We start from the raw sequence: 18,947 nt of genomic DNA, 5'->3' as shown, positions 1-18,947 counted from the left end.
CTGAGATCCTGGACCTGGAGGAACCTAGTGTCGATCAAGTTAAACCCAGAAATGCAGAAATAACCACCTTATTGTAGCCCAGATTGATTTCAGCCAGCAAAATAAATTGTGTCCTCGCCATGGAGGAGATATGTACACCCGGGTTGCTAACCTCCCCGCAATCTGGGCTCCTTAGTTTTCTGGCGTCTGTTTACTGTGAGATAGGGAAGGACATGTGCCCATGAAATAGCCCTTTATACTACAGTAAAAATATACTCCCCTTTGCATCGAACAACAGACTGCTTTCCAGAATGAGTTGCCCCACCCAACTGCATGGGTTCCTCAGATGACTCAGAATAGGTTTCCCTTGGCCCCGAATCTGCCGCACATTGGGGTGTCTCTTTATGTCTCTGGCGAAGACGGCGATCCACTCAGATAGACAGAGACATGGCCTCCTCAAAGGAAACTGGAGTCTCATACAGGGCTAAGGCATCCTTCACCCTTACTGATAGCCACTCACAGGACTGTCTATCGAGTGCAGGGTCATTCCACTTAGTGTCCGTGGACCACCTCCCAAACTCAGACATACTCCTCCACCAGCTGGTCTCCCTGCTGGAGCTGATGTAGTGTGGACTCAGCCAGGGAGATGCGGTCAGGGTCATTGTATACATTAAACAGCACCAGAAAAAATTCCTCCACTGTCTGGAGAGACTGGGAGTCAGATAGCAGAGAGAATGCCCATGCTTGGGGGTCACCCTGAGGGAGCGAGATTATTATCCCCACCCTTTGCTCCTTGGTTCCTAAAGTATAGTTTACAGGCCTCCCTGAAAACAACAAACTTGCCACGCAACCCCGAGAACCTGTCAGGCAGAGCGATCTTGGCTCCACTAAGGGTTGCCTGGCAGTCATGGTCCCCAAACTTGATATGTTAGGATGCTGCAAAACAACAGGGCATAGATCTGCCACCTCAAGGCTGAGCTCATGCAGTTGCCCTGACAGAGTAGTGAAAGCATCCATACTGTTAGGGTATGTGCACACGTTGCGGATTTCTTGCAGAAATTTCCTGAAGAAAACCGGAAATTTTCTGCAAGAAATCCACATTTTTTTTTTTGCGTTTTTTTCGCGTTTTTTTAGCATTCTGCAAGCGTAATTAGCTTGCAGAATGCTAAAGTTTTCCAAGCGATCTGTAGCATCGCTTGGAAAACTGACTGACAAGTTGGTCACACTTGTCAAACATACTGTTTGACAAGTGTGACCAACTTTTTACTATAGATGCAGCTTATGCAGCATCTATAGTAAAAGATAGAATGTTTAAAAATAATAAAAAAAATAAAAAAAATGCTTATACTCACCCAGACATCTCATCAGCGGCGTCCGTTCGTCTTCCTATAGCTGGTGTGTGCGCACAGGACCTTCCGTGATGTCACGGTCACGTGAGCGGTCACATGACCGCTCACGACCAATCACAGGACAGTGACGTCATCGGCAAGGTCCTTCGCCGCACATCAGCTACAGGAACCGAAGCGACAGCGTGCAGTGGAGGCGGGAAGACATCGAGGGTGAGTATATCGCTATTTTTTATTTTAATTCTTATTTTTTGACCACTTATATGGTGCCCAGTGCGTGGAGGAGAGTCTCCTCTCCTCCACCCTGGGTACCAACCGCACATAATCTGCTTACTTCCCGCATGGTGTGCACAGCCCCGTGCGGGAAGTAAGCAGATCAATGGACCCCTAGGTGTGCGGAATCCCCTGCAATTCCGCATTTTAATGAACATGTTGCTTTTTTTTCCGCGATGCGATTTTTTCGCGGAAAAAAAGGCTACATTTGCACAAAAAATGCGGAATACACTTAAAATAATGGGAGGCATATGTAAGCGTTTTTTTCGCGTTTTTATCACGTTTTTATAGCGAAAAAACGCGAAAAATACTTAACGTGTGCACATGGCCTTAGGAGTTGAGTTCCCACCTCTGCACAGGGGGAATCTCAGGCCATCTCCGCTGTGGTCTCCCATTACTTCTCCTGCCGCAGTGGAGACTGCTCAGCAGAGATGTCAGACCCAGGATCTCACTCAGTCTGACTCTGTATAGAGAGTTACTACTGCTTTTCCAGCTTCTGCCATTGAAGTCAGTGCTGGGCAGCGGCGAGCAGATGCTTCTAGGACTAAGTCCTGCTTTTCTCGTTCTGAGCATGCCCAGAGTAAGATCTCTCAGTGGAGATCGAGGGTCACATGTTCAGATACTGCAGCTAAATCCATTGGTCCTCCAGGAAGGTCCTGAAGGTGCTCAGGCTCTCTAGCAGCCTCTCATTGGTCCTTCTAGGAGGGTCCTGTACTTGCTGCAGCTATTTAAGGCTCTCATCACCGCACGGCCATGCGCTAGTATTGAATCTGTTACGTGCATGCGCCAGTGTGGTCATTTATGTGTGTTCAGGGACTCGGCTGAAATAAGCCCCTAGAATGCCGGCACCTCCGGCGAGGAGATTGTGTGCATGGATTTAGGGCCCCAGATGAAATAAGCCCCTAGAATACCTGCTCCTCCGGTGAGGAGATTGTATGTTTGCATGACCACTGAATGCTCTCTGATGGGCACTTAACCTGTGCTCCTGTGAAGTCTAACAGGGCGCAGAGCTTCCCTTTATTGGCTACTCTGTAACAAAGCTAATCTATACCGCCAAATAGTGCCACCATTTACTAGCAGCTGGTTCCCCTGCACGGTGGACCCTGGGCTGCTAACACATCAATAATAATAAACATCTTTATTTACTCGGTGTGTTCCGCTAGCCCTAACACATACTGGATCAAAAAATGGTTTAGGTCAAAGCTAATGTCACAACTTGGTTGGCGGGTGTCTTGAGACCAGCGGCTCCTTCTCTATACCTAAGGCTAGGGGCATCCTAGCTCTTCATATGTCCAATTACTTCTGATGGTGAAGGTGCTTGGGCTACATACCTTGCCTTATTTCCTGAATCTGCCCTCAGTCTGTACCCTTCCCCCCCCAGGGAAGAGGGGAGTAGTGGTGTACCGTAATACACCAACCAGACAAACAAGTTAATACAAACAGGGATAACAAAAAATACCAAACATACAAATATGTTCACGCATATAACAGTGGAATGCTCTGGGGAGTGGATGATGGGTTAAACTAAAGTAGAAGAAAGGGAATTATAACACTCAAAACCTAGCAACAGTCACAGATAAATCCACCAACTGCCTTCTCCAATAACAACCAACAACCTCCAGCCATGCTGCATGAGCTATCTCTAGAGGACAATGAGTGCTAGCCAGGGCCCAGAATATATAGGAGATGGGAGTGGCTAACAGTGCACAGATGAGTGCCTTAGGCAATGTTCACACTTTGCGGTTTTTGCTGCGGATCCGCAGCGGATTTGACGCTGCGGATCCGCAGCAGTTTTCCATGCAGGGTACAGTACAATGTTACCCTATGGAAAACAAAAACCGCTGTGCCCACATTGCGGAAAATCCCGGAAAAAAACGCGCGGAATTGCTGCGGAAAAAAAGAAGCATGTCACTTCTTTCTGTGGATTCCGCAGCGGTTTTCAACATGCACCAATAGGAAAGTGCTGTTGAAAACCCGCAGAGGAATCCGCAGAAGAAACCGCAGGAAAATCCGCAGTGAAAATGGCAGCGGTTTTGCACTGCAGATTTTCCAATTCCGCAGCGGAAAAACCGCAGCAGATTCCGCAGCGTGTGCACGAGCCCTTAATGCTCCAGGAGCTCTCAACAGAGCAGATTAATCATTGCACTGCCTAAAGAAATTTACACCGTTTAATATGAAGGTGAAGTGCTTCTAATCAGTGCAGGAGCAGGAGAAATCAGATGCTGCGGTCTTCTGGCTCCTTTGTGTTGTGGAAAACCTGTGACAACACCGCCAAATGTGTCTCTCAGTGAGTGGGACCCCCCTGACCCTTTTCCCAACGCGATGCACTGCTCCCTCGGACTGAGGCCTATCTGGAGGCCTGAAGCCTTGGCCTCCCTTGCGGGCCATGTACACCAGGTGCACGGCCCCTGTGGAATACACAGGAGTGATCTGATTGCTCGAAGATACAGACCCGAAAGAACAAAATAGACAGGCGGAGCTAGAGAGACACAAAGCCAGCCTGGCCAATGATACCACACCCGACACCGCATATTTATCTGCCGCGTGTCCTCCTGCAGCAAAGACTGGACCCTGGGGGTTGTGGCGTAGCTTCTACTCCAGGTCTGCCTCTTCTGACATCATGGCTGCTGGTGAGTGACTGGATCAGCTTGGTTGCATCTCGTGTCCTGTATAGGTGCTCGCAGGGTGGGCGCTGTGGTTGAGGTTTCCCCTGTCGTTCACAGGGTTCGTCTGGCTTTAACCCTGACACAGGTATAGTGCAGTCTGAGGGCCTCAGGCGGTGAATCTCAGGAAGGCCTCTGCAGTGGTCATTTTCCTTTTTCCCCTAGGCTTCTTGTCCAGGAAGAACACCTTTGAACAAAATACGGTACTCCTCAGCCTCTTAGGTGCATAAGAGGGGTCACTTATAGCACCAACACCTGCTCCATCGGCCCTTCCCTCTCCCCTCCCTCTTTCTACATTGGACATCTTTTGCTACAACAAGTCTCCAGCATAAACAAGTGCTTCTCACAAAATTAGAATATAATCAAAAATTTTATTTATTTCAGTTCTTCAATGCAAAAAGTGAAACTCATATATTCTATTCTATAGAGTCATTACAAACAGAGTGATCTAATCAAGTGTTTATTTCTGTTAATGTTCATGATTATGGCTTACAGCCAATGAAAACCAAAAGTCATTATCTTAGTAAATTAGAATACTTTATAACACCAGCTTAAAAAATGATTTTAAAATCCGATAAGTTGGCCTACTGAAATGTATGCTAAGTAAATGCACTCAATACTTGGTCGGGGCACTTTTTGAATCAATTACTGCATCAATGCATCGTGGCATGGAGGCAATCAGCCTGTGGCACTGCTGAGGTGTTATAGAAGCCCAGGTTGCTTTGATAGCAGCCTCCAGCTCATCTGCATTGTTGGGTCTGGTGTCTCTCATCTTCCTATTGACAATACCCCATAGATTCTCTATGGGGTTAAGGTCAGGCGAGTTTCTTGGCCAATCAAACACAGTGATACTGTTGTTTGTAAACCAGGTATTGTTACTTTTGGCAGTGTGGACAGGTGCCAAGTCCTGCTGGAGAATTAAATTTCCGTCTCCAAAAGATTCATATCACCGCCACAAAATAACAACGTGGGATACAGCAAGCTGTTTCACATTTAGCAACAGAAAAAATTATAACTTTGTTTAATGTGCCTTAGGTCTGCAGACAGTTTTATATCACCACAGAAGTAAATGACAAGGTGGGATACAGCAGGCAGTTTAATATTTTTTTCACTAGCTACATGTGAATTAGAATGCTATATTCATGCATGGAGCACAATAGAAGCACTGCACAACATGTGCCCTGCTAGCATTCTTTGTGGACCTCAGTAATGTCCAAAAAGGAATTAAAAAAATGCTGGAAGGTAAATTTAACAGCCACACTGGACAGTAGCTCCCTACACTATCTGACTGATATACACCCGCCTAGCTAACTAGCTAAAATCTTGTTAACAGTGGCAGCTTCAGGAGCAGCCTCTCTGCTCTGTTATAGTGTCAAAATGGTGCTAAAACAAGATGTCTGTTATTTATATGGAGAGGGACATGTGATTTCAGCAGCCAATGACATAAGCCGTGGTGTCAGGACATTGTGGGTGTTTCCTGTGCCCTGATTGGCTAGCCACAATGTGCACACAAAGTTAGGAGAAAAAAATGACTGCTGTGCGGTGCTTACAAGAACGTCGCTCCTCTGAGCTCTGCAAACCCCCTCCTCTCAAACATGTGCCAAACTCTCATGATACACCACCATTATTGTTGCTAAAGTGCTGAAAATACTTTTGTGGCAACGCAAATATTTTCCCGTACTTTTACCGAATGTTAACAAACAGGATTTCCATGCATGTGTTGTGACTGTCATACAGCCGTGACACATGCAGCTGTGGCACCGATCAGCCGTCACTATCCAGGAAGCAGGGCTCCCTCTGCAGCTTATTTGGTAAGCGCTGTAGCTTGCCGAATAAGAGGGAACCCAAACAAATTTGCTCAACTCTACCTTCTGACCAGCGGGGATGATTTCACCGTCGATCAGAAGCGGTGTTTGCCAGGCTTTCATGCACATGACAGTGTGGGAAACACTGGATGTTCGGGCCCCCCATTCAAGTGAATGGGGTCCGGGGTTCGAGTACTGTTCTGGTGCCCGAACCCGAACTTTTTGTAACTGTTCGGCCTAACTCGTTGGACCCGAATATCCAGGTGTCCGACCATCTCTATTCGTGACAAGTTGGTGGCAGCTTTAGAGGTTTTCATGACACAGACTAATGGAAAAATCGCTCATCTCTATTTCCTAATCATCATTTAGTGTTGAGAATAGTTTCCCTTACTCTTCTAAAACTGTAACTGTTGGATTTTTTTTCTTATAAAACACTCAACCTCTATTCTAGGTTATAAAGTGCCTAGAACAAAAAATAAAATAAAAAGGGAGAAATAACAGAAAATACTTAAATGTTTTCCGTCTGTAGTTATTCTGATTTCCTGAGGTGAGGGGAGTAATTCATGGAGCACGTCAGCCTTTAAGCTGACCCCACATGTGAACACTTCTCTTTGCGTAACCCAGCTGTTTATAGAGGCTCATTTTTCTAGGATGACTTGGATTGGTCTATTGAACCACTTCACCCCGAAGCCTGTTTTCACCTTTCTGACCAGGCCAAATCTTACAATTCTGACCAGTCACTTTATGTGGTTATAACTCTGCAACGCTTCAACGGATCCCGCTGATTCTGAGAATGTTTTCTCTTGACATATTGTCCTTCAAGATAGTTGTCAAATTATTTGATATGACTTACACTTGTCTGTGAAAATATTGGAAATTTGGTGAAAATGTGAAAAATTTTGCAATATTCAGACTTTAAAATTTTATGCTCTTACAGTTATGTCAAATAAAATAGTTAATAAATAACATCTCCCACATGTCAACTTTACATCAGCACAATTTTTTGAAACACAATTTTATTTTTGTTAGTTATAAGGGCTAAAAGTTGACCAGCAATTTCTAATTTTTCCAATAAAATTTACAGAACCATCTTTTTTGAGCGATGACATCACATATGAAATGATTTTGAGGGGCCTATATGACAGAAAATAGCGAAAAGTTACACCATGCTAGAAACTGTACCTCTAAAATGTGCTCAAAACCACATTCAAGAAGTTTATTAACCCTTCTGGTTCTTCACAGTAATTAATTAATGGAATGTGGATAAAAAAAATGAACATTTAACTTTTTCATAAAAAAATTACTGTAGACCCAATTTTTATTTATTCTCACAAAGGTAACAGAAAAAAAATTGACCCCAAAATTTGTTGTGCAATTTTTCCTGAGTATACAGATACCCCAGATGTTGGGGGAAAACACTGTTTGGACCTCATTTTATAAACAAGACCCATCAAGGAATTTATCTAGATGTGTGTGAAGTTAATAACGTTGAACCATGAAAATAGAAAAATCTAATTTTTCCCACAAAAATGTTCTTTTAGCCCCAATTTTTTATTTCACAAGGTTAACAGGGGAAAATGGATCTCAAAATTTATTGTGCAATTTCTCGTGAGTACATCAATACCCGGTATGTGTCCAAAAACTACTGTTTAGGCAATGTCACGACAACGGTCGGTTGACCTGGGACCAGGGATCCTTTTATGGCCCTAACACTAGGAAGCGACCTAGCTCGCCCTGTTCCCAGGGCTACTTCAGATGGCAAAGACGTCGAGGCCTCTGCTGTTACCCTGTCTCCTAAATTAGCCCTCCGTCTGTTCTCCTCCCCCACCCAGGGAGATGTGGGTGCTACTGTGCACCCCAGTGCACCAACCCGACAAACGGGGACAAAGACAAGGGGAAATTGAAAACTCCACACACACTAAATATACACTCACATATAACAGAGGGATCAACCAGGGTGTGCAGGAAGGGGAATAAACCAAAAATAGGAAAGGATAAGGAATTACCAAGCAAACCAAACAGCCACTTATATGTTGTGATTCGGTTCGTGGGCTCCCCCGGTGGTCTCTTGTGGTACTGGTGTCCTGCAAGCTTTGCCTTCAGTTCACCTGTTCCTATCAGGATGTGGGAGTATCCTATTTAACCTTGCTCCTCAGTCATTCTAATGCTGGCCATCAATGTATCCAGAGTGATTCTGTTGCATGTTCCTGCTCCCAGTTTTCTGCTCAGCTAAGTTGGACACTTTAGTCCTTAAGTCTATTTTTGTATGTTTTGTCCAGTTTGCACTTATGTGAATCTCTGCAGCTGGAAGCTCTTGTTGGGCTGAAATTACCACTCCAGTGGCATGAGTTGTCACATGAGTTAAGGTAATTTCAGGATGGTGTTTTGAAGGGTTTTGCAGCTGACCGCGAAGTCCTCTGTTGTATCTTTCTGCTATTTAGTTAGCGGGCCTCTCTGTGCTAAATCTGCTTTCATACTACGTGTGTCCTTTCATCTGCTCTCACCGTTATTATATGTGGGGGGCTGCTATCTCCTGTGGGGACATTCTCTGGAGGCAAGCCAGGACTGTGTTTTCTTCTACCAGGGGTAGTTAGTTCTCCGGCTGGCGCGCGGCATCTAGAGACAACGCAGGAATGCCCCCTGGCTACTTCTAGTGTGGTGTGTAGGTTTAGCATCGCGGTCAGCTCTAGTTTCCATCACCCGAGAGCTTGTCCGTTTATTCTATGCTTCTGATGTTTTCTTGCCATTGGAAACCATAACACTTATAACTCCTCCAGCGCTCCTTCACATACCAACTTCTCTCCTTCATTTAGTCATGCAGCAAAAAGCGAACTCTGACGAGGACTAGCAATAGAGCAGAGATTATATAGGGAAAAGGAGTGGCTAACTTAGCACAACTGAGAACAGGGACTTCCAACATGGCAGATTAACCCTTGTTCTGCTAGAAGAAATAAACAATAATAAGCCAGAGTAGTGCTTTTTCTCAGCGCTAGAGTAGGAGCAAAAAGACGCTGCGGTCCTCTGGCTCCGCTCCATTGCGGTAACCCCGTGACAGGAACTCTGCAAAGCTCAGAAGGGAAGAACCACCATATTGGAGTTCAGATTTTGCTTGACTGATTTAATGGTACATGTCACATTGGGAGAGCCCCTGAAGGGCCAGAGTAGCAGAACCCCACCATAAAAGTGACCCCATTTTACAAGACACACCTCTCAATGAATTAATCTATGGATGCATTGAGCATACTGACTCCGACTTTTATACCATTGGGCAGTGAAGAAAAAAAAAATCAATTTTTGCCACCAAAATTTTGTTTTAATATTTCTTAACCACACGGTGAGACTCAGGAGGGACAGAGTGCTATTTTCCTCCTGGAGTGCAGATTTTTTGAGAATTCTTTGCAATTCCGTATCCAGAGCCACTAAGTGCTAGAAAAGCAGAATCCTCCCTCAAATTACTCCATTTTTGAAATTATATCCCTTTTGGAATTTATCTACAGGTGTAATGACGATTTTGACTCCATGGGTGGTTTACAGAAACATGCAGCAGTGGATGTTGCTTAGTGAAAATTCCAAACTGCCATTGTGGTGCCAGTACGTTGCAAGTCTCAGTATGTTGCAGTCACCAGAATGTGGCAGTGCCCAGCTCATGCTTCTGGAGACACACAACTGTAAGTTAGGTGATCTGTCATCACTACAGAAATGCTAAACATGTGGATGCTATATGTGGTTTAGACACACTGTGATCAGAAGGGAGGGGGCATTTGGTAGCGCAGAATGTGCTTTCTTTTGGGGGGCAAGGAGCCATAGTGCTTTTCCAGAGCCTTTGTGCTACCAGTAACGTGGAAGACACCTATATTTCCAGCTGATGGACCTGAGTGGGGACTTGATTTTTTTTAGGGAACATTTTCCATAACATTTGAGATCACATTTATCCTGCGCTTTACACTGAGCACTTACATAGGGGTTTACATCTATATCTGTGAGTGACAGGATTCAGATGAGAATCCCCAGGTTATTTACTATAATGCAGCAGCAGTGTTACTCTGGACTGTTTGGCCTCTGTTCAGCAATATACTTCTTTTCAGAGGTGCACAAAACTGTAGTTGACTGCGCAGTTTTGCACGCCTAAAAAAAATAGACACCGCCGGATCATAGGAAGCCACACGGCATCCACAGTGACTTCATCTGCCTCGTTATAGGGAATCTTCCACCAGAGGTTACATCTGAATCACTTATTTCAGAGATTTACACAGAAACCCTGGTGTAAGTGCTCAGCATAGAGCACATTATAAATATGAGCGCAGCCTTACTGTGATCTTTTGGAGATTGAATGAACAAAATAGGTGCAGGTGAGGAATTCGTTTTATTTATCTTTACACTGTTCATCGTGATGTATAAGTGATTAGGCAACTTTATTCTTGGATAAGTGCGATTACAGCGATACCAGATGTGGAGACACAGGGGTCAGCGGGTGCTCTAGTCCACCAGGCAAAACCGCATAAACCAGGGATCATCCCACCGATTGCCCACTCTCCTTTTACTGTGGGCATGTTACTCAGACAACACAAGGTGAGGGTAAAACAGTGGCGATACTTTATTGAACCACAAAACAGGCAAATAACATATTGAACAGTCCCAGCAAAATACCCAAGATGATGTAAAATTACAGCATATCACACTTTTGCTGACTCGCCTGGATAAGTGCAGCTGTGACTTCAGATCTTCCAAGGCTCACTACCCCACATGTGGAACGCACAGGTGGAAATAACAGGCTTAGGAAGCTGACAGACTATTGAGGTCAGGTGACCAGAGGGTCACATCCTGGCTTCTCCGAACATCTCCATGGAGCCAGGTGATCAGTGGGCGACAATCTTGGCTTTCCCAAATATATCCATGGGGCTTTGGTGACCGGTGGGTCGAAAATCCTGACTACCCCAAACATATCCATGGTTCAGTGATGGTCAATGGAGCAGATCTGTATTCTTTCAGCCGTTTCAATGTTCCTGGCTGTGGTTTTGTAAAAAAGTCTCTGTTTATTTGGATCTCTTGATGTCTTGGCTGTCTGGATGTATATGGTTAGGCTACGTTCACATTTGCGTTGCGCGGTGCAGCGTCGGCGACGCAATGCACCATGCAAATGTAAACGCATGCACAACGCAGCGTTTTGTGACACATGCGTCCACTTTTGCATGGTTTTTGGTGCAGAAAAAAACTGCATCATGCAGCGTCCTCTGCGCCCTGATGCATGCACCACAGTGACGCATGCGTCACAAAACGCAAGTGCAACACATGTCCATGCGCCCCCCATGTTAAATATAGGGGGGCATGATGCATGCGTCGCCGCGGCTGCGCCTGATGCAACGCTAATGTGAACGTAGCCTTAAGGTACCGTCACACTAAGCAACGTCGCCAGCGATCTGTGACGTTGCAGCGTCCTAGGGAGCGATATCGCTGTATTTGACACGCAGCAGCGATCAGAATCCCGCTGTGAAATTGCTGGTCGCTGCTAGAAGGTCTGCACATTATTTGGTCGCTAGGTCGCCGTGTATCGCTGTGTTTGACAAGCAAAAGCAACCATACCAGCGATATTTTACACTGGTAACCAGGGTAAACATCGGGTTACTGAGCGCAGGGCCGCGCTTAGTAACCCGATGTTTACCCTGGTTACCAGCGTAAAATGTAAAAAAACAAACAGTACATGCTCACCTGCGCGTCCCCCAGACTCTGCTTCCTGACTCTTACTGATCGCCGGCCCTAAACTGAAAGTGAAAGCACAGCGGTGACGTCACCGCTGTGCTGTTAGGACCGGAGCTCAGTCAGTGTCAGGAAGCAGAGGCTGGGGGACGCGCTGGTGAGTATGTACTGTTTGTTTTTTTAACTTTTACGCTGGTAACCAGGGTAAACATCGGGTTACTAAGCGCGGCCCTGCGCTTAGCAACCCGATGTTTACCCTGGTTACCCGGGGGCCTCGGCATCGTTGGTCGCTGGAGAGCGGTCTGTGTGACAGCTCTCCAGCGACCAAACAGCGACGCTGCAGCGATCGGCATTGCTGTCTGTATCGCTGCAGCATCGCTTAGTGTGACGGTACCTTTAGAGGCATATTCCACTTACATAGCTCACAACTGTTGTCATTCAAACCAGCATCAAGAGGAAGATGTGATGAGGTTAATTAACGCACATTGTTGGACTAAATTAATTTGCATACTTTTTAATCCTCTGTTTTGCAAGTCAACAAGCCACAAGACCCACACAATGGTCATTCAACATAATAAGTAAAAATCCATTGTTAAATTACCCTACATCACTGTCTTCTAAAGATAGACATAAAGCTGTAGGAGCTGATGTAAGAGGCAACCAATAGGCTATTCAAAAAACAACACTTAACCCCTTAACAACCGCCGATATGCCTTTTAACGGTGGCAGTTAAGGGTACTTAATTAACGGCGCTGTGGAAAAAGTGTAAAACGCCCCGCAGAGTCGGATTTTCTCTGGGGTCTCGGTTGCTGGGGGTAGCGGGGACCCCAGAGAACATGATTTGGGTCGGTTTTTACCGACCCCTGGGTTGCGATCGCCGATAAATAACAGTTTACCGGTGGCCGCAAAAAAACACAACAAAAAAAGCAATTTCCAATTTAATTTCTCTGTCCTCCGATGTGATCGCACATCAGCGGACAGAGAAATGGGGTCCCCGATCGCCCCCCGATACTCACCCATCTCCTCCCTATGCTCCTCGTGGCTCCAGATGGGCGCCGCCATCTTTTTCCTGGGGAAAAAATGGCGGGTGCATGCGCAGTGCGCCAGCCGGCACCTGGCAGATCTTTGGGGTCTCGGCTGCCGGGGGTAGCTGAGACCTCAAAGAACATGATTGGGGTTGGTTTTTACCGACCCGTTTTGGGATCGCCGGTAATTAACTGTTTACCGGCGACTGCAAAAAAAGCGGTGTTATTCTCTGTCCTTTGATGTGATCGCACATCAGAGGACAGAGAAATAGGGGGATCAGGGACCCTGATATACTTATCGCTGTCCCTGGGTCCTCCTGTGTCCCCTCCTGGCCGCCAGCTTCTTCCTCCGGGAAGAAAATGGCGGGCGCATGCGCAGTGCGCCCGCCGTGATGTGCCGGCTGGCAGTGGAAGATTGTTTCTCTTATTTTATTTTGGTCACTGTGAGATCTTACCACAGTGATCAAAATAGAAAAAATAATAAATACCCCCCCCCCTTAGTTAGGAAAAAAACAATAAAATAAAAAAAGGATGTATTTCCATTTTCCAATCAGGGTTAGGGTTAGGGTTGGGGCTAAAGTTAGGACTAGGGTTAGGGTTGGTATTAGGGTTAGGGTTGGCATTAGGGTTAAGGTTAGGATTAGGTTTGAGATTATGATTAGAGGTGTGTTGGGCTTAGGGATTTGATTAGGTGTGTTTTGGGGTTAGGGTTTTGATTAGGGTTATGGATTGGGTTGGGATTAGGGGTGTGTTGGGGTTAGGATTGGAGTTAGAATTGGGGGGTTTCCACTGTTTAGGTACATCAGGGGGTCTCCAAACGCGATAGCCAATTTTGCGCTCAAAAAGTCAAATGGTGCTCCCTCCATTCTGAGCTCTGCCGTGTGCCCAAACAGTGGTTTACCCCCACATATGGGGTATCAACGTACTCAGGACTAATTGGACAACAACTTTTGGGGTCCAGTTTCTCCTGGTAGCCTTGCAAAAATAAAAAAAATTGGGGGCTAAAAAAATCATTTTTGTGAAAAAAAAACATTTATTTTCACAAATCTGCATTATAAACTTTTGTGAAGCACTTGGGCTTTCAAAGTGCTCACGACACATCTAGATAAGTTCCTTGGGGGGTGTAGTTTCCAAAATGGGGTCACTTGTGTGGGGTTTCTACTGTTTAGGCACATCAGGGATTCTGCAAACACAACATGACGCCTGCAGACCATTGTATCAAAGTCTGCATTCCAAAACAGCGCTCCTTGCCATCCGAGCTCTGCCATGCGCCCAAAGAGTGGTCCCTCCACATATGGGGTATCAGCGTACTCAGCATACTTTGCACAATAAATTTTGGGGTCCAATTTCTCCTATTACCCTTGTGAAAGTAAAAATTTGGGGGTGAAAAAAAATCATTTTTTCCACAAAAATGATTTTTTATTTTCATGGCTCTACACTATGAACTTCTGTGAAGCAGTTGGGCATTCAAAATGCTCACCACACTTCTAGATAAGTTCCTTGGGGGGGGGATCTAGTTTCCAAAATGGGGTCACTTGTGGGGGGTTTCTACTGTTTAGGTACATCAGGAGCTCTGCAAATGCAACATGACATCCACAGACCATTCCATCAAAGTCTGCATTTTAATACGTTACAACTTCCCTTCCGAGCCCCGATGTGTGCCCAAACAGTGGTACCCCCACACATGGGGTATCAGCGTACTCAGGACAAACTGGATAACAAATTTTGGGGTCAAATTTCTCCTGTTACCCTTGAGAAAATAAAAAATTGCAAGCTAAAAAATCATTTTTGAGAAATAAAAAAGAAGGATTTTTTATTTTCACAGCTCTACATTATAAATTTCTGTGAAGCACTTTGGGGTTCAAAGTGCTCACCACACATCTGGATAATTCCTTGGGGGGGGGTCTAGTTCCCAAAATGGGGTCACTTGTGGGGGGTTTCCACTGTTTAGGCACATCAGGGGCTCTCCAAGCGCGACATGGCATCCGATCTATATTCCAGCCAATTCAGCATTGAAAAAGTCAAACGGTGCTCCCTCTCTTCCCAGCTCTGCCATGCGCCCAAACTGTGGTTTACCCCCACATATGGGGTATCGGCGTACTCAGAACAAATTGCACAACAACATTTGGGGTCTAATTTCTCCTGTTATCCTTGTAAAAATAAAAATTTGGGGGCAAAGAGATCATTCTTGTAGAAAAAATGCGATTTTTTATTTTCACGGCTCACCACACATCTAGATAAGTTCCTTAAGGGGTCTAGTTTCCAAAATGGTGTCATTTGTGGGGGGTTTCTACTGTCTAGGCACATCAAGGGCTCTCCAAACGCGACATGGCGTCCGATCTCCATTCCAGCCAATTCTGCATTGAAAAAGTCAAACGGCGCTCCTCTTCCAAGCCCTGCCGTGCGCCCAAACAGTGGCTGATCCCCATATATGGGGTATCGGCATATTCAGGAGAAATTGCACAACAAAATTTGTGGTTCATTTTCTCTTTTTACACTTGTGAAAATATAAAAAAATTATTCTGGAATAAAATGTTTGCAAAAAAAAAGTTAAATGTTCATTTTTTCCATCCACATTGTTTCAGTTCCTGTGAAGCCCGTAAAGGGTTAATAAACTTCTTGAATGTGGTTTTGAGCACCTTGAGGGGTGTAGTTTTTAGAATGGTGTCAAGTTTGGGTATCTTCTGTCACACCCCTCAAAGTGACTTTAAATGTGAGATGGTCCCTAAAAAAAATGGTTTTGTAAATTTTGTTGTAAAAATGAGAAATCGCTGGTCAACTTTTAACCCTTATAACTTCCTAAGAAAAAAAAAATTGTTTCCAAAATTGTGCTGATATAAAGTGGGAAATGTTATTTATTACCTATTTTGTGTGGCATTTCTCTCTGATTTAAGGGCATACAAATTCAAAGTTTGAAAATTGCAAAATTTTTAAAATTTTCACCATATTTCCGTTTTTTTTTCATAAATAATCGCAAGTAATATTGAAGAAATGTTACCACTAACATGAAGTACAATATTTCAGGAAAAAGCCATGTCAGAATCAGCGCAATCTGTTAAAGCGTTCTGGAGTTATAACCTCATAAAGTGACAGTGGTAAGAATTGTAAAAATTGGCCCGGTCATTAAGTACCAAATTGGCTCTGTCACTAAGGGGTTAAGACTAATATGACAGTGTATGGTTATTGACCAACTGAAGAACAAATGCATAAATGCAAAACTCAACATATAGATAACAGTCTATTCCTCCTGGCTTACAGAAAATAGACGTGTGGATAATTAAGATAAAATGCTGTGTTGTCACACCAGATTTATATTTTTTTATATTTGGCTGCTGTCACATACTAAGAGGCGCTTTTTATTGCAAAAACTGCATCACCATATTTTGAGAGCTATAATTTTTCCGTACTTTTGCTAACAGTCATGTGAGGGCTTGATTTTTGCAGGATGGGTTGACATTTATTGGTATAATTTTCGGACACAACATTATTTGTTGACCCGAGTATAAGCTGACCCCCCTAACTTTGCCACAAAAAAACTGGGAAAACGTAATGACGAGTATAAGACTAGGTTGGAAAATGCAGCAGCTACCGGTAATTTTAAAAATAAAAATAGGTACCAATAAAAGTTAAATTAATTGAGATATCAGAAGGTTAAGTGTTTTTGAATATCCATATTGAATCAGGAGCCCCATATAATGCTCCATACAGTTCAAGATGGGCCCCATAAGATGCTCCATATTAAAATGCGCCCCATATACTGCTGCACAAAGGTTAATAATGGCCCCATAAGATGCTCCATAGACACATTTGCCCCATACAGTACTGCATAAAGATTAATAAGGGCCCCATAAGATGCTCCATTTGGCATTTGCCCAATATAATGCTGCACAAATGTTGATTATGGCCCCATAAGAGGCTCCAGAGATATTTGCCCCCATATAAAGCTGCACAAATGTTCATTATGGCCCCATAAGATGCTCCATAGAGATATTTGCCCCATATAATGCTGCACAAATGTTGATTATGGCCCCATAAGATGCTCCATATAGATATTTGCCCCATATAGTGCTGCACAAATGTTGAATATGGCCCCATAAGATGCTCCATAAAGATATTTGCCCCATATGCTGTTGCTGCAATTAAGAAAAAAAAAATTACATACTCACCTCTCGTCGCTCAGGCCCCCAACACTTGCAATCCTCGCTGTGTCTTTCGTGTCCTCTGCATTGACGCTAAGGCAGAGGGCGCGCACTAACGACGTCATCGCACCCTCTGACCTGAGCGTCACTGCAGAGAACGTGGAAGACGGAGCGGCGCCTGGAACTAAGAAAGGTGAATATCGCGCAGTGCTCCCCCTCCTGGCTTGGTCCCTGCATCTACGGTCTCCGGACGCTGACAGCTTCTTCCAGCGTTGAGCGGCTCTACCCCTATGGGAGTGGAGTCGGGTCCATATTCACTACTGTAATGAGCGGTACAAAGTGACCACTCAACGCTGGAAAAAGCTGTCAGCGCCCGGAGACAGGAGATGCAGGGACCTCGCCAGGAGCAGGTGAGTATGTCACAGCTGCCGCTCCCCCTTCCCCGCCGACCCCCCTGGGACAATGACTCGAGTATAAGCCGAGAGGGGCACTTTCAGCCTAAAAAAGTTCTGAAAACCTCGGCTTATACTCGAGTATATATGGTTTATTTATTGGATTAATATTTTTTCTTTTTGTTCTTTATTTTGTGATTTTTTTTTTTTAAATACTTTTACATTTTATTAAGTTGTTTTTTTTTATTAAACTCTTTTACTTTGTCCCAGGATGGGAGATCAACTGTATAATGACATATCACTGAGCTGAGAATCCATGAGCAAAGGTGCCAGGATGGACACCTACCTCCAGCAAAACCCCCTTTGTGCTTACAATATTGGTATATCCAGTTTCACCCTTTTGTCAAGTAAATGTAACTCTACTGCCTGATTGATTTCAGTTATTATTTCCTTCTAAAAACTCATGTAGAGTGTGATGAGGAAGAAGATATGATTCCTAGGAATAATATTACCACATAAAAAATAGTTTCTACCTTGTATGCGTTCTCTGATGTGCAACAAGTTTTGAACTTGAAATATAACATTTCCCACATTCTCGACATGAATATGGCTTCTCTCCTGTGTGAATTCTTTGATGTTTAATAAGCTCTTGTCTCTGGGTAAAACATTTCCCACATTCTGGACATGGATATGGCTTCTCTCCTGTGTGAATTCTTTGATGTGTATTAAGATCATGTCTCTGGATAAAACATTTCCCACATTCTGGACATGGATATGGCTTCTCTCCTGTGTGGATTCTTTGATGTTTAAGAAGATTTGATCTCTGGATAAAACATTTCCCACATTCTGGACATGGATATGGCTTTTCCCCTGTGTGACTTCTTTGGTGTCTAAGAAGAACTGATTTGAAGTTAAAACTTTTCCCGCATTCGTGACATAAAAGTGGCTTCACCCCTGTATGAGTTCTCTGATGTACGCGGAAATTTGATTTCTGGTTAAAAGATTTTCCACATTCTGAACATGAAAATAGCTTTTCCCCTGTGTGAATTTGATGATGATTAATGAAATGTGATTTGCGGTTGAAACATTTTCCACATTCTGGACATGAATATGGCTTCTCACCTGTGTGAATTCTCTCATGTGCAAGCAATTTAGATTTATGTTTAAAATATTTCCCACATTCTGAACAGGAAAATGGTTTCTTCTCTGTGGGAATTATTTGATGTTCAACATCACTTTTGCTGCTTTCATTTTGCTTAACAGTCTGTGATGAATCCAAATAGGTGACTGATTGCAAAGACTCTGATGATTGATTTTTGCTCTGAAGGGCTGGAGGTATAGCTGGAATAATGGCATGCTTTTCATAGGTATCTGGTTTGACACCACAGTCATCTGCAAAGATTAAAACTGATTTTATTATTTTTCAATATCAATGCTTTATATTTTATATCATTTCTATATACATAAATTTTATACAAATTAAAGTATAATGATACTATGACCTAAGACAGTGGTGAGCCACCTGTTCACAAATCCCATGGTACTGAACCACGAAAGTACAATCGACAAACCTAATACACAAACACAGAAAAGTTTGAAGCAATAAAGGGAGGATTACAAATAAGCTTTAT

At 44.0% G+C, this 18,947-nt stretch overlaps 1 protein-coding gene across 1 annotated transcript in view; it reads right to left on the bottom strand.

The window, feature by feature from the left end:
- Nucleotides 1–17,667: 17,667 nt before the first annotated feature.
- Nucleotides 17,668–18,947, bottom strand: part of LOC143768262 (uncharacterized) — a 32,787-nt gene continuing 31,507 nt past the window's right edge. The window contains exon 7 of the mRNA XM_077256956.1: nt 17,668–18,708. Coding sequence (XP_077113071.1) covers nt 17,846–18,708 — 863 coding nt within the window. The 3' untranslated portion in view covers nt 17,668–17,845. The remainder of the gene's footprint in view (nt 18,709–18,947) is intronic.

The sequence above is a fragment of the Ranitomeya variabilis genome, chromosome 4 (genome assembly GCF_051348905.1).
Source record: "Ranitomeya variabilis isolate aRanVar5 chromosome 4, aRanVar5.hap1, whole genome shotgun sequence".
Taxonomy (NCBI): Eukaryota; Metazoa; Chordata; class Amphibia; order Anura; family Dendrobatidae; genus Ranitomeya; species Ranitomeya variabilis.
The sequence above is the reverse complement of the archived record's forward strand: the minus strand, read 5'-3'. Positions and strand labels throughout refer to the sequence as shown.